Here is a 24,359-nt window from a genome sequence, read left to right as displayed (position 1 = left end):
CAGGCTGTATCTCCATCAGTTGCATTGGTGACCTCCTGAATGCCTCTGCCTCCCCCCAGCTCCCTGACATCCAGACCCTCCCAGCCAGAGGCAAGAGCCAGCATGGAAAGTGTAATCTAGGAAAGCTTAGCCAAACTCTTCCAGCTGCAGTTTATTGTATCTATTTTGCTGATATCCACCCTTTAGATAAATAACACTAAGTTATACACGTTGTGACTCTCTTGATGTGGTTAAAAAGGCTTGTATTAGCCAAGCTAATCTAACTCCAAGAATAACCATGGGAATTTGACTGTACCTGTTCCAAGCTTGAATTAGTCACTGTGTAGTAAAGTGAGAATTGCCTTCCTGGCTAAAAGTGTAGCAACAGCAAAACTTCAAGTCGATCGGTGGGGATTCCTTCCCCCTCTTTTTTTCTTTTCCCTTTGAACAACGCTCCTGCCCATGCCTGACCTCAGGCACCTGGAGCTCTACCTCCGAGAAAACAAATTTTCCCATTTTCAATAAAACCCATGTCTCTGTTGGCAGAAAAGTGAGTTAGGTAACAATCCGCAAAGCCACGCTCTATTTATTTACCAGGCTGACTCCCTGATGGGGAAACGTGGGATCTTTTAACTTGTTCTGCTGCACAGATGTTCCTTCTACTCCTGAGCTTCCTCTTGATCTTCGGTTTGCTGTAACATATGGTGAAAACGCTGGAGATGTTGCGGTGTGGTTGAAGAGAAGGATCCTGTGTGCTTAAAACAAAAACAGTAAAAAAAACCCTGTTTTTTCCCCCATGTTAGCACAAACATTTTTTTTAAAGGAAATCTGTTGAGCTGGCAAAACCTCTGTTAACTCACACACCCTCACTGCTGGACAGGTAGCATTGGTGAGCCCCCACACCTGCAGTTTTAGCTGCCCCTTTAGGTGTTTGTATTGAGCTGTAGATCCAGTTCAGGTGAGGAGATAGGGATCCTGCAAGGTCAAGCAGCAGGACTGCTTGCTTTCCTTCCTTACCCTTCACAGAGGGCCTGGTTGACAGACATCTCTCCTGGACTATTGGAAGCGGGTCACTGTGCTGGCAAGAGATTTGGAGCTCTCCCAGCACAAGGGAGCCGGGGCTGCTGTGTAGGATCAGCAGGGACATAGAACATTGCATCATACATCGAAACATGGGAGAAAATTAAATAGAATATGAACATTTGAGTATTTATCTTGGTAGCACCATGGGGTGAATAACAGTTAAAGAATGCAGCGGGTAAATGTGAGGGGTGAGAGGCTCTGTCAGTTTTCAGGCTGGGGACAGTCTCTCTTGGACAGGTCCATGAAGGTGCCAATGGAGCAGCTTCTTTCCTTCCCGGCTGAGGCTGTGTGTGGCTTTTCAGCTGGTGTTCAGCCTCAGTGGCACTGGTCACTCTGGGCTCAACACCCATAGACAAATTATAGGGCTCATTTAGGAACATCAGGTCAGCATACTGCTTCCCTAGGCTTGCTTCCATAGAAAGTTACTGGTGGTCAGCAAGCTGCTCCCCTGTGCATGCTGACCATAAGCCATCAATACCCCTTTTGAGTTCCTTAGGTTGAAGGCTGATTGCAGTTCTGTGGTACAACAGAATCCTGAGCCTAGTCCGCCATGTTAGAAACAGATGGCTGTGGTGGTCAGGGTTTAGGAGCTGGTGGGGTAAGATCTTAGCTGATGGGGGCAAAACTCTGTCCATAACCATGCTTTGAAGGCTGCTTGTCATGAGCTGACAGCACACCCACCTTGAGCTTTGCTTTCTGGCCATTCCTATTGGTAGCATTCTCTCGGATGCTCTGCTCTCCTTCCTCCTTGCTTCCTTTCTCTGCTGCTGTCTCCGTGTAGGGACTGCAGTGGGAAGATCCTTCCAAAACTCCCATCTCCCTCCGTGGGGAAGCAGGAGTGCTCTGACAGACCAGGGCAGTGGGCAGTGCCTTGCCAGCAAGAGGGCAGAGCAGGTATTTTATTAAACACACGTTAATCTATCTGCTTGGACAGCATGTTTAGCCAGGTGGGTGGCCTGTCACACGGACAGGTGAAAACTGTGTCTCCACCAATGTGGGCAGGCTGTGGATTAGAGGCAAGGCGTGTGTTCTGTAACGAAGAATGAGAGCCTAATTTTAGAACAGCGGTGAGGCCAGGCTCGGATGTCTGCCTGGGCCCTGTCCCAGCTCCTCTGTGCTGCCAGAAACTTGCCCTCCCTTTCTTTGGAGTGAACTGTATCGTACCTTTTAATGTACAGACTCCCCCGCAACGAGGCAGAGTGTTTCCTGCAGTTGCTTTGCTTTGCTAATCATCTTTTGAACCACACACAGACCAAGAGATCCCCTGGTCCCTACACAGCCAGTCCATGTTTTCCCCCTAAGACCTTTCCTCTTTTTCCTTTGCAGATGCAGCTTCTGGACAAGTTCCCTATTGAAGGAGGCCAGAAAGATCCCAAGCAGAGGATCATCCCTTTTCTACCAGGTAATGCTGTGGGGAAAGCCTTAAATAAGATGTGTGAGAGCAGCTGGGGACTACAGTTCCCCAGCCACAGTCTCTAGTACTTTTTGCAACCACTCTCACAAATGCCTTTTCCCTGGGAGCTCGTATATAAAGCCTTGTGATACCAGACCTCCACCTCCTCCTAAAATAACTGGCATGGTGTTTAGGGCTCCCAGGGGATCTTGCATCAGCTGTTGAGGTTCAGGTTAGATCCTGCCCTGCCACACAAAGGGATTCAATGGTTTCTGGGGGGTGACAGGCTGGCAGCCCCCCCAATCTGAGCTTGGGCTGCCAATTTAAGGCCACTGGAGACCAGAGACACTGTCAGTTTTGTTTCTTAATGCTGTGGCTCTGCAGGTATTGTAACTGTACAATAAGGAATGAATAATCAGAGTTGCCACTGGGATATAAAGGGAACTGTAAGAAGGTTAAATGCAAACAGGGATTTCTGCAGTGTTGGCCAGAAAGATAAGTAAACATCTCTTTGGCCTGAGCCACTGTCTCTCTGACAGCTTTCAGAGAGGGCCTGGACATGATGGATATCCTCTCCTCAGGGTAACGGCTCACACTTCCACACAGCTTCTTCCAGCAGTGACTGCAGGGATGGCATGGGGGAGATGAGCCAGACCACAGCATGCTCTTGGAAATGCACACTCGGGCCAGCTCTCTATTGTCTGACTGCACGGTTCTGGCTGTTGGTTTGAAGTTTGGCTCGCTGTGCTGCCTGCCAGAATAAGTGGAGTATTTTCAGCCTCTGAAAAGGTTTCTTCTGTCTTTAACTATAAAAAGGAGATCCCAGCTCTTCCCCAAAGGTCTGTAAAGAGAAGCTGGGACGGGAGGGCTTAGTCCTCTCCAGGAGCGTGCTGCGGTCCCCAACACTGTTTGCAGGCAGAGCAGCTGCTCCAGATGTGTGTTGAGCACAGCTCTAGGGCTAGCAGGGAAGCAGGGACTTGGAAAGCAGCAGCACAGATACGTGACACAAGCATTGGAGCCACAATAGGGCAGCCTAGCAGCTTCCACAGGCCTTCTGGAAGGCAGCCCCAGGACTGGGGTTCGCTCTCTGCAATGCCCTATGCTGCATCCAGACTCTCTGCAGACAGGGAGAGGTGGTGTTGGCCTCCATTTCCAACCTGGCATGAGGAGAATGGTCCAAGCATGAACTCTCTTTCCAGCTGTGCCACCAACAGACTCACAGACACGTCACTTTGTGAAACTTCTGTATGATGAGGATGGATAGTGCTGGTCTGCCTTTCTTGCATTTTGAGATTGTTGAAAAGCACAATACAGGGGTACAGACAGCTTTAGGTGAGGTGCTGTGGGAACATTTCTGTCTGCAGGTGATGGTTGTTCCTTCTGGATTGACCATTGATGGCCCATTTCTTTTACTTTGTCCTAGAAAAAATGCAGTCTGAACGCAAGTGACTGATGCTCAGCCTGTGTGCAGTTCTTAGTGATGGATGTCCTGCTACATGGGTGGGTGATGCTTGCAGAGGATGAGATACATCCCATATGCCCATTACAACACTTCCTACCCCTCCCACCCTCCAACAGCATGAGGGAGATGGCATTGCTGCATATCCGTGAGGGGAAGAATTATATCTGGAAAACATTTGGGTTGACTTAGTATCCCAAAGAGAGAAGCTGCCAGAAGAGAATAGACCTCAGCTGTATTTAATTTAGAATTTTTGTGATGTACGTCCTACTTTTGATATCGAATCTCTGCCTTTCTCTTGGTGAACCACTGAAAAGCCCATGTTGCTTTACCCGGGAACAAGGTGACTCAGCTGAATGTCAAACAATGTCAAAGTCTGTTAAATAAACTAGCTGCCATAATTAGAATCCGCATGGCATTTCTGCAGCTGGAACCGTGGATCCCTGAAACGAATACCTAGCTATAGGCTGAGGATTAAAAACCAGCAGGGCAGATGTTTGTACTTAAATCCTACTTTTATGAAAATGTTATGATTTTGCTTGCTTATTATGGGCCTGATTCAGCCAAGCTGGAGTGACTGCATGCTGGGTTCTGAGTGCCTGGGGTTTGCCTGTGCCACTGTCAGGGTAGGGCAATTTCCCTGCATCAGGTCTGGTTTAGGAAGCTGACTGATGCCAGCCTGTGTCTCTTGCTTGTCGGCAATGCTGTGGTGCTCTCCTGAAATGAAAGCATGCACAATCAGCTGTGCATCTGGAGCAAGAGGCTGACCTGTCCAGATCCTGTTGCTTGGCCACAGTCATGCTATGTCTCAGCTTACTCCGTACAAAGCAGGGAAGGTGGTGCATGCATGATTTATGAGGAAAACGAAAGGTGTCCCACTGCCCTGTTCTGCCCCCAGCTGTACATCTCTCTTCCTTCCACTGTACGAACAAATTCTAAATCCCCTGGGTACTAGAAAGTGGTTTGGTGCAGGTTTCATCCCACCCTGGTGCAGATGGCTGCTGCTTTTCTGACCTGTTACATACTGGCAGTGATTTCTGCTTTACACACAGACGATAGCTCTCTTTGCACTCACCACTGCTGGTTTTGGGTGGTTTTATGGTTGCAAACTACTGGGCAAGGTGCCTCCCTGTTGGGTCAATCAAGGCTAAGTATTTGACTGTGTTGGAAGCCTTTTACCTGTAAAAAACAAGGGGAGTGTAACAGTTCAGTGCCCTGCAAGGAGAGACCATTCTGGGCTCAACAGCCGGAAAGCACAGTTTTCTTTCCTCTAGATACCTTTATCTTATCTTTAGCAATTTCTTTTCCCTGCTTACACAAGTATGGACTTTACAGCGCCACGAAGAGGAGCAAGGAAATAAGCAGTGTCAGATAATCCTGTAAAAGATACGCTGTGGATAACTTTGTAGTTTTGCTTACCTTTCTGAGGGTCAATCCCCTGCAATTTTTCTGCGAACCTCTTTTACTCTACCGTACCAAGAAGGCAAATCTGATATTTTCCCTCCTCTTTCCTCATTTTATCTTTTTTCCCCATGAGTTTTCCTTCCTTCTCTCTGATTTCTCTTTTTACTGTTGGAGAAGTTTGCATCGGGGAAGGTGAGGCAGAAGAAAACCATGTAAGAAACCATGTTTGTGGGATGGCCAGAGAGCATTTTTGTAGTTGGTGGTATGAAATTTTGGGTTTGAAGGATGGAGGGAGACTGTGGAAGAGTTAGAACAAAACTGGATGCAAAGCCGCCTTTCTAGACTAAAGATGGCACAGTGACTAACTGTGAGAAGACACAGATGAAAATGCTGTTTGGCTGTATCAGTGTGGCTTTTGGTTGAGCCCATTTGCAATGCACTGATTTCTCCATCACCTCTCCTGCTGCACATCTGAAGAGCAACCTTTGGAGTGTGGATTTGAAGCTTTGTTGATGCAGATACTGAAGTATTTGACAAGGAAGGAGCAGAGAGAAGAGGTTATAGATTTGCATTCCCTGTTTCAGGAATATTGGGGTAATTAATGAAGGAGCTTCAGCTGGAAGGAAAAGACTGGTCTGCTGAGCTTCTGGAGGACAGGGTGGCAAATACAAATGGCAGAGACAGGGCAATGCAGCTCTGGGATTAACAGTTCTGCAGTGGTTGACCCAGGACTCAAGGGCTTGCATTGTTTTTCGTTTCTTTTGGCACTACGTGGAAGAGCCATCTGGAGACAAAGCTGAAGTTGGAGGGGTGTCAGCGCTTCTTGCTCCTCTGTGTCTTCCGAAGTGTAGCCGTGGGGAAGACACGCTGCACAGAATGAAATCCTCCCATTTGCTGGCTACTGGGCTGCAGATCCCTGCTGTGGAGAGGGGCTTGGGCTTTCCACGGCACAGAGGGCTGGGCATTGATGGTGACAGCCCCCTGCACTTTCTACCCAGGTTCCAGCTTGGTCCCTGCCTGGACTTGAAACAATTTTGAGCCCTGCTGGAAAAACCAGGAGGTTTTTGCATAGTTCTGGAAGGGGAAAATCCTCGCAGGGTGCCTGCTCTGCAGCTTCCCTGCTGCCTGGAGAGGGAGACATCCCGCTTGAGGAGACTGCTTTGTTTGCCTGATTTTCTTTACCCTAGGGAAGCTGCGTCCTGTCCCAGGGGAACCAGGGAGTAGGTGCAGGCTGCCCTACTGGCTTGGTTAGGCAACTGCAGAAGCAACAGACCAGCCGGGCTCCAGGCCCTTCCTCCAGCACCTGAGAGCCTCTGCCAGAGAGGCACCTTCTCTCTTCCTTTCTTTTCCACTTGGATTTTTCAGCTCCCTTGATTAGGGCAAGGGAAGGGGAAACCATCCCTTTCAGGGTGCATGCTGCCAGTGGGGCTTGGTGGCTGTGTCCCAGGGCACTGGAAGGATGCCAGCATGGTGGATGAGATGTCAACCAGGCGTTGTCTGGACCTGCTGAGCCCTGGTGACCTGCTTTCCCCCAGGAAGAGAAATGCCCCGGCACCATCTCAAAGGGGTCACTGGAGCTTTCTCCTTAGCCCCAAGGCAGCAGGAACATGTGGCGCCTGCTGAGGCATTTTAAGGACTGTCAGCACATACAGGGTGGCAGGATGATCCCTGCAGGTTTGGCCCTGCTTTGCTCCTGAGCTGTGGTGCATGGTTCATGCCAGCACCAGCGGGTGGGGAGCAGGGTGAGCTGCTCCGTGCCGGGCTGCCTAATGTCTGCAGGGCCAGCCGCTCCTCCTGCCCTGTTCCCCCAGCAGAGCAGGAGCCGGGAGCGTGAGCCCCAGCCCAGCCTCATCCCATGTGTGAGTCAGGACGGCTGCGGGAAGGGAGAGGTGCAGTCGCAGAGGGCGCGGGAGGCCACCCAGCACCGCCCAGATACCTGGGGCTGGCCGGGGGTGCCGGCAGGCGGGGAGCACTGGCAGGAGCCTCCCCATTTTGCACAATGCAGGAGAATGGGGAATAATCTCTCCCCAGCACCAGCCGGGACGTTCCTTGCCTCCGCTCCTGCCACTGCAGTGGGGAAGGAGATCTGCCGATGAACTGCATCCCAGGTGGATATCTCTGCTTTGTGGTTTCGGTTTGGGGTACTGGGTGTCGTCGTGTCCCCCCCCCCCCTTCCCTTTCCAATGCTGTTGGGGAAGAGGAAGCTGAGGAGAAAGGCTTGAGCAGGTTTGCAACAGCAGGATTCTATCCATGGTGATGAGAGCAGCTTTTTTCCCCTCTCTGTTGTGTATATTCCAGCTTTGCTCCTTTTGTTTTGCTGGAACAGCATTTTGTTCAGAGCTCTTGGGTGGTTAAACTTGCGCTGAAGCAGAGATGATGGGTTCATCTGGAGCAGCAGCACCGTGGTGACCTTCAGATGCAGTGCTTCCTGTTCCACCTGTGTAAATCGAGACCAGGATCAGCAAAATTGGGATGTGGCCATGTGCAGCTTTGTCAAAGGCGCTGCGTTACAGCAGTGGTCAGGGCATGTGAGGTGTTTTCAACAACTGCTCTTCCCACCTCTTATAGGCTGTTTTCCCCTTTGGAAAGGTGGTTGCTGGCTGGGCATTTAAAAGGAAACGCATTCCCTCTCCTGATTTTTAGCTGGATTTTTATGTGCAGAACTATGTTTAATTTCAAGCTTGTTCTCCATTTTTTACTCTCCTCTCCTGCAGCTCTGTGAGCCGGGGCAACAAGGTGTTAGTAAGTGATTTTAATCTTTCTTTGGAGTCATTTTCAACCTACACGGAAATGAAGTGTTGCAGCAGTTCAGAGCCAGTCAAAAAGTAGCTTAAAGGTTAAAAAAAGCCAAAAGGAAGGAACTTTTTATCTTGAACCCAGTCATATCTTGCCTTTTAGATTAAAATATGAATTAAGTTATTTTAAACGTGTTCCTTTAATGCGCAGGGGGAGTCTCGCAGGCATAATAGGAGCACACACACAGTCTCAGATGTCTGATTTGCTGAGCCTTACCTGCGTAACACAAGTAATCAGGATACGCTGCTGTGCTAGCCTGAGTGTGAGGCAGCAAACTTTCTCACATGGAGAAAGAGGGGCTCTGCTCCTCCTCTCCTTCCACCCACCTGCAGTAAATCAGTGTTACAGTTTCCTATGGCCAACTCCAAGGAGATGTGGGGGTTTAGGGAGGTGACCCATGGCACTGTGGCATGGGATGCTGGGGGTTTGACCACAGCTTTAGAGGGCTACTCCATAATGCAATACCATTTCCCTTTAATATACATATTTTTAGTTTTCCTGCCTGTTCTTTGGAAAGGGAGAGTGCCTCCAGGTCGAAAATGAACTTAGATTTGAGCCAGGGTAGTGTGTTAGCAAGACGGCTAACAGGTCCTTGGCTTGTTTCCACTCCAGCTTATTTAAGACTTGGGTGATGCTGAGCTTCTGGCGAGCTGCTCTTCAGCAGCTCCTATTGTTTGAGAAAGCATTTTCTATTGTTTCTTTCTATTTTCTGCCTTGCTAGCAGAGCTATTGCGGAAAATTCATCTCCTGTCTCTTACAAGAGGAGAATGGATTTCCTGTCGGCTCCGGGCTTGAAGGGAAAGCAGGGGCTGCCGGGAGGAAGTGGCTGTTCCTCGCTGGGCAGCAGGGGGATTGATGATTTTGAGGGGGCCAGGCCTATTTTTTTCTTCAGGCTCCATGGAGATATTTTTAGGGTTTAAGTCTTTTCTATTTGAAAGACGAAGTCATCCAGTGTGAGGTCAGAGGATGCCCTTAGGCTGCTTCCTATTGAAGAAGCTGCAGAAAAGGCAGCCACCAGCAGCTGCCGGCTTTCAGAGCTGCCCACAGAGGAAGGGGCTGTAATGAGTCCTGTGTAATGGAGTGCAGGGGGGCTTTTGGCTTTGCATGCTGAGCCTGTACTGCAGGCGTCATCAGGTCTTCTGGAGGTCTTTGGTCATTAACAGGGCATGAGTCAAAGGCCTGATTTCATTACGTAAGGAAGAAAAAGGGGGAAAAAAACTCCTAATGCTGACATCTGCCCAAGTACCTGGTCCTATTCCCTCTCTTTCAGTCTCTTCTGAGTCTTTTCTCAGTGTAAGATCTAGAATCCACTCTCTGGCAGCTGAAACAAGAGGCTGGAGTAGGAAAAACCTATAGAACAGTGTTCCGGGCCTTATACCTGTTCTTCTGACAGAGGTCAAGAGCTGCTATTTTGTTCAACCAGAAACCACCTCTGGGCAGAAATCAGCATATGCAGAACATGACGTGCCTCTCATTAGACCATTTGATGAGAGTTTTGTAATGATCAAGCCACAGTTTCAAGGGAAGACAAAGACTGGAAAGAGGGTTTGGTCTGGGTTTGCTTGAAGGCAGAGCTAATGGGGGTTATTTATTTTTGTTTCAGTGCTGGATACAAGACCGGGGAGGCCAGGGCAGGTTTTCGGTTCGGTGTGGCTGCTTGGGCTCCTTGGGGAAATATACAGACGTTTTTGCTCAGAAATTAGTTGGATTTTGATTCTTGTTTTTAAAGGCAATAAATAAACACGATTATAGACTTGAAAAGCGGAGCTGCGCCGGGCCCGCCGTTTCCTCAGGCTCCAGATGAGTGTGCCCTCTACTACTATAATTACTTCTTAAAAATAACCCTGCAAGTCTGTAATCTCAAGTGGGTGGTATGCAGCAAGTCTGAGAGCATTCTGCATTCAGCCCACAGGCTGGGGAGAGGGTGGCCTTATATAAGGGTTTGCTTGTCTTCATTTCTGGGTTGAAATCTGACTTTTTCCCACAATCCATCAACAAATGGCCCATATAATGAAAGTGCTTTTTAACACGGGAGTCAAGCTTGCCAGGGCCGCGGATGGCTTTGCAGCCCCACAGGCTGGAGATATTCCCTCTGGATGTTACTTCTCTGCCTGATCTGGTCTCTGTTGTATTCAGATTTAAGCTGCCTGAGCAATAGAGGAGAGCAGAGCCCAGCTGAGATTCACAGCTAAGTAATAGTCTAAACCTCTGCTTGAATCTGTTTTCAGCACACTTTGCCTTTTGGCTGGGCCAGCTGATTTATTTATACACTCACATGCTTAAAATAGGTTGGGATTACTTTTTTCCTGTGGATTGGAAACAGTGAACCTGGGAATTTGCTGCTCAATCACAAGTGATTTCTCCTATTTTGTTCTATCTATCTATTAAGCTTTTGGTGGGCTGATGTTCTGAGGTGTAGTGTGTTTGCAGACCTCCCTGCTCCACAGTGCAGCTATTTTCAGGCTCTCATGAGCGCCTTTGTCCTTACTCATAAGAGAATCTTTATACTCAGGAGCAGAGTGAGAGAATACTGTGGGTAGGGTTTTGCCAAACTGAATCTATTTCCACTATAATGGAATATCCCATGGCAGTGTCTGCCCCCCTGTGTTTTAGGGTTTTTTTTTTTTTTGTAGAGTTTTTGTCCTGTTTAATGGGAAAGCTGAGGTGGAGAGAGGGAAATAACATGGGAATTAGAAAGAGGAAACCAAAGGTAGGAAGATGAGGAAAAGAAAGTAGGTCCTAGAAGTGGGAAATTCAATCCTCTTGAGCTTCTCCCATTCAGAGAGGTGCTAATACAGGCCCCAGGCTTGTACTCAGGATGGAAGTAATTAATGTTTGCTCTCAAATTTCCTTGGGTCTGAAGTTAAGCACTTTCACCATGTCACTTTCTATCAGGGTTTTGCCACCTCTAAGTAAAGAGCAGAAAATTACATTCCTTCTTCTTTCACGTCCTGAGCATCGTCAAGTTCAGACTGGCAGGTTACTTCTTGTATTTGGGGCTCAGAACAGCATAGGGATGACACAGACTAAGCAAAATATTTACAGTCTGGTTTGGCCCTTGATGGGGTTTTATTGCAGGTGTTGAGGCTGTGGGCAGACTTCAGCTTTTCACTGAGTGCACTATTAGATGTGATTCCCATCAAACTTCTAAATCTTCTGCCAACTCTTTCCACTGAACACAGGATAGCTTAGGTACCCTCTCAGGCAAGCAGTAAAGCCATCAGATGGGAGTACAGGGTAAAGGCATTTGTACCTGTTCCCAGTAGGCAGTGTCGTCACTGTTGGTCTATTTAAATCACTAGATGTGGAGAGCAGGAGGGAAATTATTCCTGTCTTAATCCCGTCTCCTCCAAAACAGAGCAATGCAGAATTGTGTGTTTAGCAGATTTCCTTTTGGGAAGAGAAGTCTCCTATAGATAATCCTTTTAGCAACATCTTCAGTGAACAAGGCTTTGTCCAAAGAACAAAGAAGTCGTTGCAAGCTTGAAATCTGCCTGGATATCCTGAGCGCACTCGTGGCTGCGTGCAGGCAGGAAGCTGTGCTGGGATGTTTGCTCTGAAGTGGCATAAACAGAGTGTTGGGTCTCCCGGGATCCTTATCTGACTGTGGACCAGGGACCTCTAAGCTGCAGCAATGAGGACTACCATAATCGTGCAGCTCTGTGCCCACGTCCCTGACTGTCCCATCTTCCCTCTGGCCCAATCCATCCTCTGAAGATCCGGGGTGGATGGAGGTGCTGGCAGCAGAGATGAGCAGTGCAGCCACGGTAGACCCAGCACACGCGGGTGTTAAGCTGCCAGCCAGCGGGGAACTCATTTCCTGCACAATTATGAAAACAGCTGATCTGTGACATTTTAAGAAGGGGGAGAAAACACAGGGCAGGGGAAGGAAGGCCCTGGCTACATAAATATTTACTTTTGCACAATGCCTCAGCTACCCCCTTCTCCCAGGGGCTGGGGGAAGAAGGTACGTGGTGACAGGGGATGGAAGAGCCACCAGTGGGTTGCCTGCAGCTGGAAGAAGCACGCTCTCCACAAGCATAAGCTCCTCTGCTGGAGTGTGATACTGCCCTGCTTGCCCCTCTGCTCCCTGCTGCATCCCACAGCCAGGGATGTGCTGCTGGACCAAGCCAAGCTAATGAGGTACCCTTCCTAGTGAGGTATATCCCTGCTCCTTCCCAGAGGGCAGGCTTGGGAAGAGGGGTGGGGAAATGAAGGCACAAAGCTTTCCAGGGTCAGATGAGGTGTCAGGATCTGGGGACTGCAGCATTTCATGTGGTGGCACCACCACGTTGCATGCCCACTACCAGCCAGAGCTGGAGCAGATGTGAGCCAGGTTGTGTGCAGGCACTTGCCAGACCTGATTGAAAAAGGGCCCTTGAACACAGGTCAAAACAAGACCCTCGGAGACAGTGAAAAGATTTTCTTTCGCTCATGGCATTGTTCACCCTGATGTAATCCCAGGTTTCAATTTCTTTCCCTCACCATAGACAAAACCATTATTTTTCCCAGCCCTGCCAAAGACAGGGTGAATTGACATGCTCTGGTCTATAAATGCTGCTCAGTTGTCCTTTCATTAGCCCTCCTCAGCTGGGGTGGCTGCTGCAGTGCAGTGTAGCTGCTGTGTACATATGACACAGTACCTGACTGCTGAGGCAGCTCTACAGTCCCTCCCACGTGTACTCAGCGGGTGGTTGAGGGAAGGCTGTGGTGTGCTTTGCCTGAGGTCCAATTAGGCCATGCTTGTAGCCAGGCTTGCACTGTCCAAGCCATGTTTCTGCAGTACAGAGGTCTATGATGTGTCAATGTGGGGTAGCTTGTACGTAAGAAGATGCAGTGGGTCCCAGTAATAGTGACACTGATCCACTGGTGGGTCTCAGCATATTCTGATTTCCCGGTGGTGTCTATGAAACCAGAAGAGTTGGATTAAGTGGGACTCAGAGATTTGTTGCGTGTGAATGGTTGATGTGGTGACAGAGGTACCTCCAGAGTGTTCCCCTCTACCCTTTTTGTCAAGGAAATACCGGCTAAGCCCACTCCCTACAACATGCACCATCACTTTGGGAATAAACACAAGGGATTTGTGTTGTGGGTTAATTCTGCTGCTGGAAATCAAACCCCATCTGTGGTCAGATGGCATCTTTTTTTCTTGGAAAGGGACCAAGGTTAAGAAGCCAAGGAAGGCAGGTTAGTTAAAATATGTGAAAGGCTGTTGGGTGTAAGTAAAGTCTATAAATAAAAGCCTTTTAACTTGGGAAAGAACTTTAGAGTGATATGATCAGGTTCAATTTAGTCCAAATATTGCTTTATGCCATTAAGCTGTTATCAAGTTTTGGTTCAATTGCAATAGTTTTATGGCTTCGGTGCAGTGGGAACAGTTGCAGCCTTTATGCGAGTAAAGCATTTCCCCTGAAACGTTTGCAGTGAAGACTGCTGTATTGTACAGGAATCTGGGAGTGAAACTGCCTGGAAACAAATAGCGGGGAAGGGGACCTTCTCTAGCTCTTTTCTTTCTTCATTCCAGAGTAGCTACACAATCTAAGGAGTTACATTGTGAACAATAGGGGGATTTAAATGTGGTTTACTTTTGCATCCTTGTTAATGAATCCACAAACTTAGTAATAGAAGCTGAACATTTTTACTTATTTCCTCTTAAGCTGCAAGCATGTCTGATTCAGCAGTGTCTTGAGATGATTTGTCAGGATGAGAAAATAAGTCACATCACTCTTCCTCTTGGGATTAATAGGGAACTACAATAATCCTGTATCCATAATATTATTTCAGTTGAGTTTGCACAATTGCCTGGAAATGGTTATACTCGATGCAATACTTTGTAATGATGATGCTTCATGCTTTGAAGTTAGGTTAATTCATGTCATAGTGTCAGATCTGCACAAATAATAAAACAGTTCCACGCACACACAGTTTTTCTTAACTAGCCCTCATTTTATGACCCAAGTTTTCGATTAGGGGGGAGTGGATTTTGATGCTGTTTCTGAAGCACCAGCACGGCCAGAAAAGTCTCATCTCACATTTGGTCTATTTACATATCTGTGGCTGTGGGCTGAGGAAGATCCTGATGTTTCTAAGGAGTCTTACTGTATGCATGCTTGTGCTCAAAGCTCTGCTGCAGAGCATGAGTAATTCCACCAGAATCACTGTAGCTGACCCCTCTGTGAGCCAAGGTTTTCCACATACATCTGGACCCTTATTCCTGGCTTACATTAGAGAAAGCGAGAGAAATCAGGCCCCCGTAATTACTTACAAGCTGTGAGCTGAGCACGTATGTAAATATTTTCAGGGTCACAACTTAGCTCTTTATTTTTAATATACTTTGTTATTAGTAATCGGTTTTGAAGAGATTGAAAATCCCACCCAAAAGTTTCTGTGCTGCTCAGCCTTGACCTCTGCTCCCGGTGGTATCATTGGATTTACTGTTGACTTCAGCAGGAGCAGTCTCAGCGAGTCTGAGGGCTTTTGAAAACCCTTTTGCTGTGTTTTTCTGTATAAAGCCCATCACTGTAGCTGCCAGATTATATGACACTAGGGTTTAAAATGACTTAAGAATGAAGTCAAACTGATAAGAAGGCTGAGATGTAATAAAGCAAAGTAAATTTGCCTTGTTTCTAAGACAAAGTGACTTTCACAAGGTTTTCATTTTCTCTCGCCCAAGTGGAAAAACAACTGAGTTTGGTTCATTCTGTATGTGCATGCTCCTGTGGGGTACCAGAGTTGACATCCTGCACCCAGCACCATGTGTGGGCTTACTTTGGGCATGTGGGAGCAGCGGAGGGGGGCCAGGGCCCACTTAGGGAGTTCAGGTTCAGTTTCTCTCTGTTCCCCAGCCGTAGTGTGCCATCTTGGGTATCATCAGTCAAGCCCATGTTTAGTCAGTAGTTGTGCCCAAGACTTGTCCCTAGTTTACCCATTGCCAGAGGTGCTTCACAAGTAGGGAACAGAAGATCTGAGGACTCAGGTGGGATATAAATGGTCCAGGTCTACACCCAGACTTTCTGCACTTCCTTTATTGGGGTACAAAGAGAGACAAACTAGAATTGCTGTATCTCCCTGTAATATTAAAAGAATAAATCCATAAACACTATGTGTCACTCAAATACTGCAGCATCAAAGACCTTCTGTAATTACGTGTGCCCGATTGGTGCCTTTATTGCTGTGCTTAAAGCCTCCATGCTCACATCTGTTTGCAGATGTCCTCTGGAGCAGGGTGGTCTCTTGCTGTAACAGTGATGATAAATACTTTGCTCTTATGGATTAGATTATTCCTCACAAGTTGTTCTCTGTTTCACTGGAGGTCAGCTATACTCATCATCTGTTAGGATTTTTTCCCCTGGGCCCCACTTTGTTTTTGGTAATTAGACCAGATCCTTTGTGCCATGGTGTGAGCAGATAGGAGTGTTCCTCCAGGCAGCCGTGAAGACAAACACGTGCAGGAAAGGGTGTTGTATCTCTCTGTGGCTTTCTGCTCCTCTTCTCCCATTGTCAGCTCCCTGTGCATGATGCTCGCTCCATGAGGTGGTTGTCTCCTCTCCATACCATGCATCCCCCGATTCACCTCATCTTGAAAAGAGTCCAGATCTTATAATCCTCTGGTAAGCCCTAAAACTGGAAGTATTTTTGTGTTTGTTTCCCTCTTTCTGTTTTATTTTCATAAGCCTATAGATTTCTCTTAAAGGTTTCTAGGCTGGGAGACTGCTATTCATCCACTTTTAATTAAAGCAATATAGGGAATTAGGCCTTTCACAGGGGTGGTGCTAGTGATGGCTGTGAGTGTTTTTGTTAGTTTTCCTCCCTTCTGAACAAATGCTTGGAAGTGTGAGTTGCAGCTTAAGCTTTTTAATTACAGGGGAGTAAAATTACTACACTATGGCGAAGTGATTTCTTTGCAAAGGATAAACTGTTTCTTGGCTGCTGCTGCGTGCAGTAGCATAACTAAGAGAGGATGTCATCCTCAGAGGACAGGAGGGTGGTGGGTGCAAGGGGGGAATGTGAAATTGGGCATCAAAGGGCTGAGGTGGTTGGTGGGGCAGCATGGGGTGATCTCTGGCTTTCGCAGTACAGAGTGAAGGAGGGGAGGTGGAGGGAGCCCGGTCCCTCCTCCTGGCAGTGCCCAGCTGTTTCCCACAAGAGTCTGGTTTGGATCAGGCTGCCCAAGGCATAGTTTCTCTTGATGTTGGTACCATGCTGAAAGAGCATTGGGTTGAGCGCAATCAGGGAGAGCGAAGTACTGCTCTGCCCAGGCGATTTACGGTCTCTCCCATTTTGTCCTACTTCAAAGCAATGCTCTGGGACTCATAAAACACAGCCTCATGCAAACAAGAAGCTGGTGCAGACAGGGTGTAGGAACCTCCCATTTGCATATGGGGATCACAGACTGGACTTTTTCTGCATCTTGGGGAAAGCAGTGAAAGCCTCCTTCCCAAGAATGTGAAGGATCTCGAGAGCAGGTCTCAGGCTGACCCAGGGAAGCAGCTGGCTTTTCCGCCTGGAGTGTTCAAATTATTTGAGGATAGTTTTACAGTGTGAAAGGCTCCAGCAGGAAATTTTCAGAAGAGCTCGAGTGTCGTCTGACCCCGGCTCCTGTTTTCTGAAGTGCTGGTGTGTTCCTGGCGTGTGTTTGTTGTGTGTTTGGAAATTTGACTTCTGTTTCAAATTGGTTCGCTATTTTAACACAATGGAAGGAAAGCTATTAGCCTCAGTGTCAAGAGCATCAGTATGCTTGCAGGAAAACCTGTATTTACCCGTAGGTCCTTGGGGAGAGGGGATAATCCTCTTCAGTCTCATTAACCACCGTCTCTTCCTTCTGTCCTTCTTGCACGTAGCTTTTTTCCGGCACAAGGACACAACTTCTCCAGCTTCCTCAGCCCCAGGAGCCGCATACAGGTTTTTGTAGTGCTGCGGAGTAGCCAACATGGGTGTTTGTGCCCCATTCTGAAGTCCTTTAAGTCCATCTCAATGACAGCACATTATGAAGGGACTGTCCTCTCCACACTCTTTTCTTCACTCATCTATAGCCTGAACCAGTTTGTTGTCCCCCAGAAGCTCACTGGTGCTGCATATGTTTTTAATCCTGTGGCATAGCCAGGCTGGGTTCTCACTGGCAGCAGCAAGACATTGTCTCCGATGTCACGCAGTTTGGTTCTGATCTGTGCTAGTCCCAGGGCCAGACTCTGCTTTCATAAATGGTTTCATTTGGAAACGTGTGCTTCCCTTTCTGCAGTGTTTCCCCATTGCAACACCTAGAAAGGGCCAAGAAAGAATTTTTCTTGTCACTGTTTGTGATGCCTGGGGTTCCTTGGGGGCTCTGGGTTTATCCTGTAGTTTGTTACTAATGCAGGTTTCCTGGCGGTTATGAGATGGTCTAAAGCAACCTGACTTGTTGAGCTGACTCAGAAGTGGCCCTCCTGAATCACTGCCCGGGAGCTGAGCTGTCTGGAGAGTTGACTGCAGGGGGATTGATCTGCTTGTCATTAAAACCAAACTGATCTGCATGCCTTCAGAAACATCAGAAATAAGTTAAATCCTTTGTTCTGTGAGTGTTTCCAAAAAGGTTATTTCCCTTTTGTCCTCTTTTGCCCTTCCCTTGTGCCCTCTTTGTCAAGTGCTAGTTATTTAATTAAACTATCTGAAATGCATCTGGCTTGTCCTCTTGGCACATGAACATAAATTAATAAAGTGTCAGTTAAAATAAATAATCTGGAAAAGCATCATCCAAAGAAAAATTAAACCCAACAAACAACCCTCCTCCCAAACCCACCATCTGCTGAACCACAAAAGAAACACCTGCGAAAAAGGCTTATCTAGTACTTGTCCTGGGTAAATAACACGAAAAAGAAGGTACTTGAAGGCAGATTTGTGTATTGACTCAGAGTGATTTTAATTATCTGCTTGAGATTCAGATGGCTCTTCTTTCAGAGAAGAGAAAAAAAGAAGATTGGAAAGTGCATACTTAGGAAATGATGAAGATGTGTGTGTAAGCTACAGCCTGGCACAGCACCAGTGAATGAAAAAGTCCTTTTAATTCCCCTACACACTGGCTAAGGTCTTTACCAAGTTGTCAGGCTCATTGCTCATGGTCCTTTGCCCCTTGTTGGTCTTCTCCTCACTCTCCCCCTTCCTTATCATGTCAGGTTCACCACAGAGAGCAAAGTCATTGCAACTAGTCGTTACTTGAGTGTGTGCTAAGGTAGATTTACTGCAGTCATGGGCTTCGACTAGGTGAAAGGGAGAAACACAGTCATAAATCAGATCTAAACTTTTAGTCATGTCCTAAATACACTGAATGTGCATCCTTCTTGTTCTGTAGTGCACTGGAGAGGTGATTTTGGATTTGGGCTGCTGGAGGAGATGAGGAATCTCCATCTTTGGAGGTCAATAACTACAGGTTATACAGACTTCTTCAGTAGTGCCATAGGTAGAGTTGTGCCATGAATCAGGGTAATGGATTTGCTGGTCTGTTGAGCTTCCTTTCAGTGCTGTATTTATGTGATTTGGTTATTTGGAGCCATACCATGAAAAGATTGTGATGAAGATTAATTGGACATGAAGGGTCAGTAGTTTGTGGTTGTAAAATCTCGACCTCAAAAAGAAGAATCTTAGTCTACCCAGTAGTAGAAACTTCTCAAGAGCTGATGTTTTCCTAAACTACTCCAGTTTTTTAATCCAAACCCCATGATTTCTGGACAACACCCCTCTGATTTGTAAGTGGCACAAACATAATTCTTGACAGCATAACACCAGTCCCTCAGTTGAATGTGCTCTTTGAAGTGTACATGTATGAATATTGCATTCAGAAGGTCTCATGTCACAGAGCAATCATTGTAGCAGTTGCAAGAAATACTTTTTATTTCCTCCTCTGTCTGTAAGGGAAAACCCAGTCTTTCAAATGAATTTGCAACATCATAGTTTTATGTAACACAGTAAGTAATACTCACTTGTGCATCTTGCAAGAGGATTGCAGTGGAAAGCTCTGCTGCACGGTGTGGGCTGTTGGATGCCTGAGGAATTTCTTTGCTGGGTTCCACTGGTCCTGCTACCTTTCTCTCCCCATCCCTTCATACACAGGACTTTCCCAGTGCCTGAATCTTACCCAGCGTTGCTGTGGCAAGTGCATCATCACCAAGCTGCTGCACAGTCAGCCTTTAATGCTGTGTGTTTCAGTCAGACAGTTTTGAGGTATGACCTGGATTTTGGTTTGCACAGGTGCCCTGTGTTAATTCAGGCACCTTTCTGCTGTGTATTAACCTGTTCAAAAGCCACAGTGGAACTGAGCATTTTGATAGTGAGCAAATTAATCTCAGGGACTGTCTTGTGTTTGAAGAGTGTCTGGTACAGTGAGTTTCTGCTCTGGGAATAGAAGTATTTTGGAAAACATCATCAGGTTCCTTGTAGAAGGACCACTCCTCTCCAGCCATCTCCCCATGCCCTCACACCGCTGGTTGGGAAGTGGCATTTGCACTGTGCTGTGAGAAGGGACCCACTCTTTCTTACCCTGCCCGGGGAAAAAGTGAGGGCTTATTCTGCTCAAATCAATATAGAAAAATATTGTGTGGGGTGAGGCTGAATTCCATCCAAACATAAATAGGGTAGCATGCCCCAGAATATCTTTTCAGTCTAATTCTTGCTCAGCAGTTGAATGTCCCAAGTACCAATAAAGTCACTGACTAATGAACATTACTCAGTTCCTTTGGGTGCTTGGCTAGGGGCACTCATAGTTTCCAGTCATACGATTACTCCTTTTTACTTTAAGCCATCCTGTTTTCCTTTAGTCTTTCAGCCTTAAAGAAACATTGAGCAACTCTGTGTTCTGCTTCTTAATGGCCAAGTCAAGGGATCTCAGAGACGCAGATCTTGCTGGGCTCCTTTCCTGCTACCTGGAAAGACCTTCTTTATCTTTGGTGCCAGCTGAAGTGTTAGTGTTCTGGTTTATTTTCCCTCACCCTTTCTGAGTCTCTCTTTCTTGCCCCTTTTCCACTGGAACTGGGAACAAAATTGGGAGTTTCTGAGACCTGTGTCTCTGAGATACGCAGTGGGGATGAATCAGCACCAGGACATGCGCTCTGCACACTGGATATTTGACGAAGAGAGAAGAAAGGATTAAAGTCCAAACCTGAACTGACATTTGGCAAATTATCTCAGTAAATCCTTAGGGAAGGTTAGCCCCAATTTCTGGACAGTTCATTCTTGAGTACCTGTGGGAAAACAGCCAGCTTCCAGATGACTCATTAGCCTGGCACATGGGGAGCCCTCAATTCTATTCTTTGTGGTCTCTTACCTGGAGGAATAAATGGCTGCACTGTGCATCTGAATGAGACCTCTGAGTCCTTGAGCAGTCACTGCTACCTTGGTGTGTGTCATTCACGACTGCAGCATGGCCCCAGTGCTTAGTGACCTTCAGCATCCTGCCACATCTCCAGGACTCATGCCTGGTGGTGTGTCTTTGGATGAGCAATGGCTCTGCTGAGAGGTCTTGCACCCCTGTACCAAGTGAAGCTGCTGGTGATGCGATTTCAAGTACTCAAACATTGCCTTAGCTAAATTCACTCCTGTTATACCCCCAAGATATAGGTACACATCAAGGGCAGGCCCATGAATGTTTTAGGTCATTGTGCAGCCCAGGAACTTGTTTCACACCTTCACATCAGTACGTGGGTCTTGGAAATGGTGGTTGGGCTGTGCTGGCAAGTGCAGTCCTGAGCAAAGCCAGATCAGCTCTTTAACCTGGCCTAGCTCTGGGTAATCAGTGTAGGTCCTCTGGTGGGGAGAGATGCGTGGCCTGCTTCCTAAATCTGACCTGAGTATTTCTTTTTCATAGAAGTAACACCAAAGTACACTCAGACTATACAGAAGCTGCAGTTGAAATTTACTGGGTGGCAGAGTCTGCAGTAATCTACAGTATCTGACATATGGCACAATTCAATTTTGTGGCTATGCTACGCTGACTTTTCTGACTTATTCCATTGTGGGCATTGCATAAAAGTATCACCCATCGGTGAAATATCTCCATCTTTGGAGTCTAGCACAGTGAATTTTGGCCGGCAACACTACACCTCAGATTATGAGTAGGGATAAAGAAGAATCCCACATCCAATTGACCATGGCAAATCCAATTCAAACTGCAAAGGGATATTTTTCCTCCCATTAGGCAGAATGTGATTAATTTCCCATGTGGAAAATTGTTCAGGACAGACATGCTCATAAATTATGGCATGAGAGATCCTATTACTACAAGCTCCATCAAAACCTACTGTGCCTCCCAAAATAGCAATAAGAAGATAATTATATTAACAGCCTTTCTTGGTATTTGATGTATGACTGACATAGGCAGTAAGCTTATTTTCAACCAGATTGGGGCCTTCATTTAAGGATGGATGCTTTGGCATTTGTGGACATTAACAGTAATCCTTGTTTTCTGACAATTAAAAGTGTTACAGGAATGTTTTTAAAATATGGAATTGAAAGTCAATAGGTGCAAATGAGCCCAAATGATGCATCCGCTGGGGATGAGGACTTGAAAACTTAGTATCCTAAAAGAAACATGGTTCTACCAGCAAGGATTCTTGAAGGATCTGTTCTGAAATCTGTGCTGTTCAATCCAGGATCTGCCAAGGAGGGTGTTAGTGGTATAATTAACTTAGCTGATCACAAAATTGACTTAGGATAGTCAAATTTGGAGCTGACTGCAAAACGTTGGAGGAGGATCTCATGATATTGATGGTAAGAAGGCAGTTTGGTGTTGGAAAGCACAAAGCATTGCTGGGAGGTAGGGGGAAGGACCATTGCAATCTAGAAAGGAGATTTCAGTAAGGATTCTAAAGATGTTTCTGTTCAACAGTGAGCAGCAGTCAGAAAGCCAAAGGTGGTGTTAGAAAGAATTAGGCAAAGAATGGGGAACAAAAGCCAGAGCTTCAGCTGTGAAAATCTGCTATTTCCCCATGTAATGAATACAGTGTGCAGGTCTGGTTGTGGCCTCTCAGAAAGGGTATGCAATAAACTAAGGTGCTGAGGAGGATGACAGAGAGGGTTACAGAGGTGAACTGGCTTCTGTATGAAGGGAATAGATAGACTAAAAGCCTTCCGTCTGGAACAAAGGTGATGATTGGGATGATGGGACAAGAGCAGAAGTTTGTGAAACCTCAATGAATTTGAGTGAGGAGACCACGATTATTTTATTTCTCAGAATGCAAAAAACAGGTGCAGGCTGTAAAATTTGGGAGGTGAGCTTAAAGTGAACGAAAGTAAGTATGTCATCACACGTTGTGTGATTAAATAATGACATTAATTTACAGAGAACTCTATAGGATCCACAGTGGGCTTGCAAACGCAGTTTCTAGAGGAGGTCCTGTAGGATGGAGCCAGCACTGTTTGCTAAAAGCTGTTTTCTAGTTCTGGAAAAGTCTAACCACTGATGTGCAGGAATGGGGAGTGTGTGTCAGGGAAAGGATCCATTACTCATGTCCTGTTCCTGAATTTCTTGCCTACCTTTTTCTCGCCACTCTTCTAGACAGGGGAGCTGGACTACAGGGATCTTTGACCTAACCAAAGGTGACACTCTTTCATTACTGCAACAAAGTGGACTAAATCTCCTGTCCCTTTTTAGTGTTATAACTACCAGTGAAGTTGCAATCTTGAATTGGAGCAGCTAAACCCATAGATGGTGATCCTCCATCTAGAAGTGGTGGAGATGGCATCTGTCCATTCTTGGCCTTCTACTTGGAGACCACAAGTCTGCAGGCTGGACCACCTCAGAGGGGTTATCTGAGGTACCCAATAGTGGGACTTTGTACCTCCGTCCAGCCCTTCGTAGCACTGCACTCCAGGACACAAAGACAAACAGCTTTTGGGGAGCTGCCATTCCTGTGTGGTGGCACAGGGAGAGAAAGACCAGTTTGTTTGGGGGGGGGTGGATTTTGTTAGCAGCCAGTCCCGTTTGGCGGCTCAGTGTCTCCGTGGCTTCAAATGCAATTAATCAGGGCCCGAAAGGGTAATTATCAGCTCACATTCCTAATTCAGATTTCTGTGCCTATTCATGTTACTGTTTTTTCTTTAATTTAGCAATAAAGTTGGGGTTATTTTCATGTTTTTATGCTGCTGGCCCAGCCATCCTTATTAAAAATAAAAAATAACAAAACATTAGTTTGCAGTCCACATTTTTTTTCTTCTCCCTGGGAAATGAAAAGGCCATATTAACTGTGAAAGGGAAACGAAAGCGTGCATAGGCCTAGGATTCTGCTGTCACCTTGGCTAAATGCACTTTTCCTTTCATGGGGTGAGTAATTGCTTAGAACATTAATCCCTGAAAGAGGCTTTTTATTTTGCAGTAGGTGAAGCTGTTGACATCTGACAGTGTTGTTTCCTCCTTTGATCAGACATTGGCACCTTTCTGAACCCAAAAGAAGGTGGGCCTGGAAAGCTGGGGATGCTCAGCACCCTCCGCCTTGAACTCCAGGGCAGCAGCTCTGTCCTTTGGGATACTCTTGCACCCTTAACGCCGCACTCATTTGCACACTGAGGAACCAAGAGAAGCTTTTCAGGGAGATTGTCCTCAGCTGTCTTCTGGCATCAGCAGGTACCGCTGGTGCCAAATCGCATGTGAGTGTAGTTTGGATTAAGTGGCCTAAGCTGGAAATGGCTGAAGCACTCACACATGGAAAAGCTGGATGCGAAGGAGACTGCTTATCTGATAAGTAATTATAAAGTAATTTTCCTGCTTCTGTGCATCAGCTGAGCTGTGGTAACTGCTGGTGTGAGTGCTCTTAGGTCTGCAGACAAGGTGGAGCAATGTGAGTGAGGTTTGCTGTCCCTGGGAGACTGAGTGACTGGATACTGGCTCATGTTGGTGCAGGCTACTTGTGCCCACATGGATCACTGTGTCCAAAGGATGGGTTAGCCATGCATCCATCAGCTCAGAAGAGGTAGTAGGGGTGGCTTCACAGTCAAGAGTTAATGAAGAGGTGTTGCTGGGTGGCCTGGCCACAGATGTGACCCAAAGGCTGTTTCATCAGGTGATGCAGTGTGGTGGATTGAGCTTGGCTGGATGCCTGGTGTCCACCAAGCTGCTCTATCACTCCCCTCCTCAGCGGGACAGGGAGGGAGAAAATAAGATGACAAAAAATGCCATGGATTAAAGTAAAGGCAGTTTAATAAAAGCAGAGGTTGCACATGGAAGCAAAGGAAACAAAAATAGTTATTCTCTGCTTCCCATCAGCAGGAGATGCTTGGCCACTT

General features: G+C 46.8%; 1 protein-coding gene across 3 annotated transcripts in view; it reads left to right on the top strand.

Moving 5' to 3' along the window:
- SH3PXD2A (SH3 and PX domains 2A) overlaps positions 1–24,359 on the top strand; it is a 263,601-nt gene that overhangs the window by 70,949 nt on the left and 168,293 nt on the right. For all 3 annotated transcript variants that reach the window (XM_065672179.1, XM_065672180.1, XM_065672178.1), the window contains exon 3: positions 2,389–2,464. In XM_065672179.1, coding sequence (XP_065528251.1) covers positions 2,389–2,464 — 76 coding nt within the window. The remainder of the gene's footprint in view (positions 1–2,388; positions 2,465–24,359) is intronic.

Source organism: Lathamus discolor, chromosome 3, assembly GCF_037157495.1.
Source record: "Lathamus discolor isolate bLatDis1 chromosome 3, bLatDis1.hap1, whole genome shotgun sequence".
Taxonomy (NCBI): Eukaryota; Metazoa; Chordata; class Aves; order Psittaciformes; family Psittacidae; genus Lathamus; species Lathamus discolor.
Note: the sequence above shows the minus strand (reverse complement) of the source record. Positions and strands in the feature narration are given on the sequence as shown.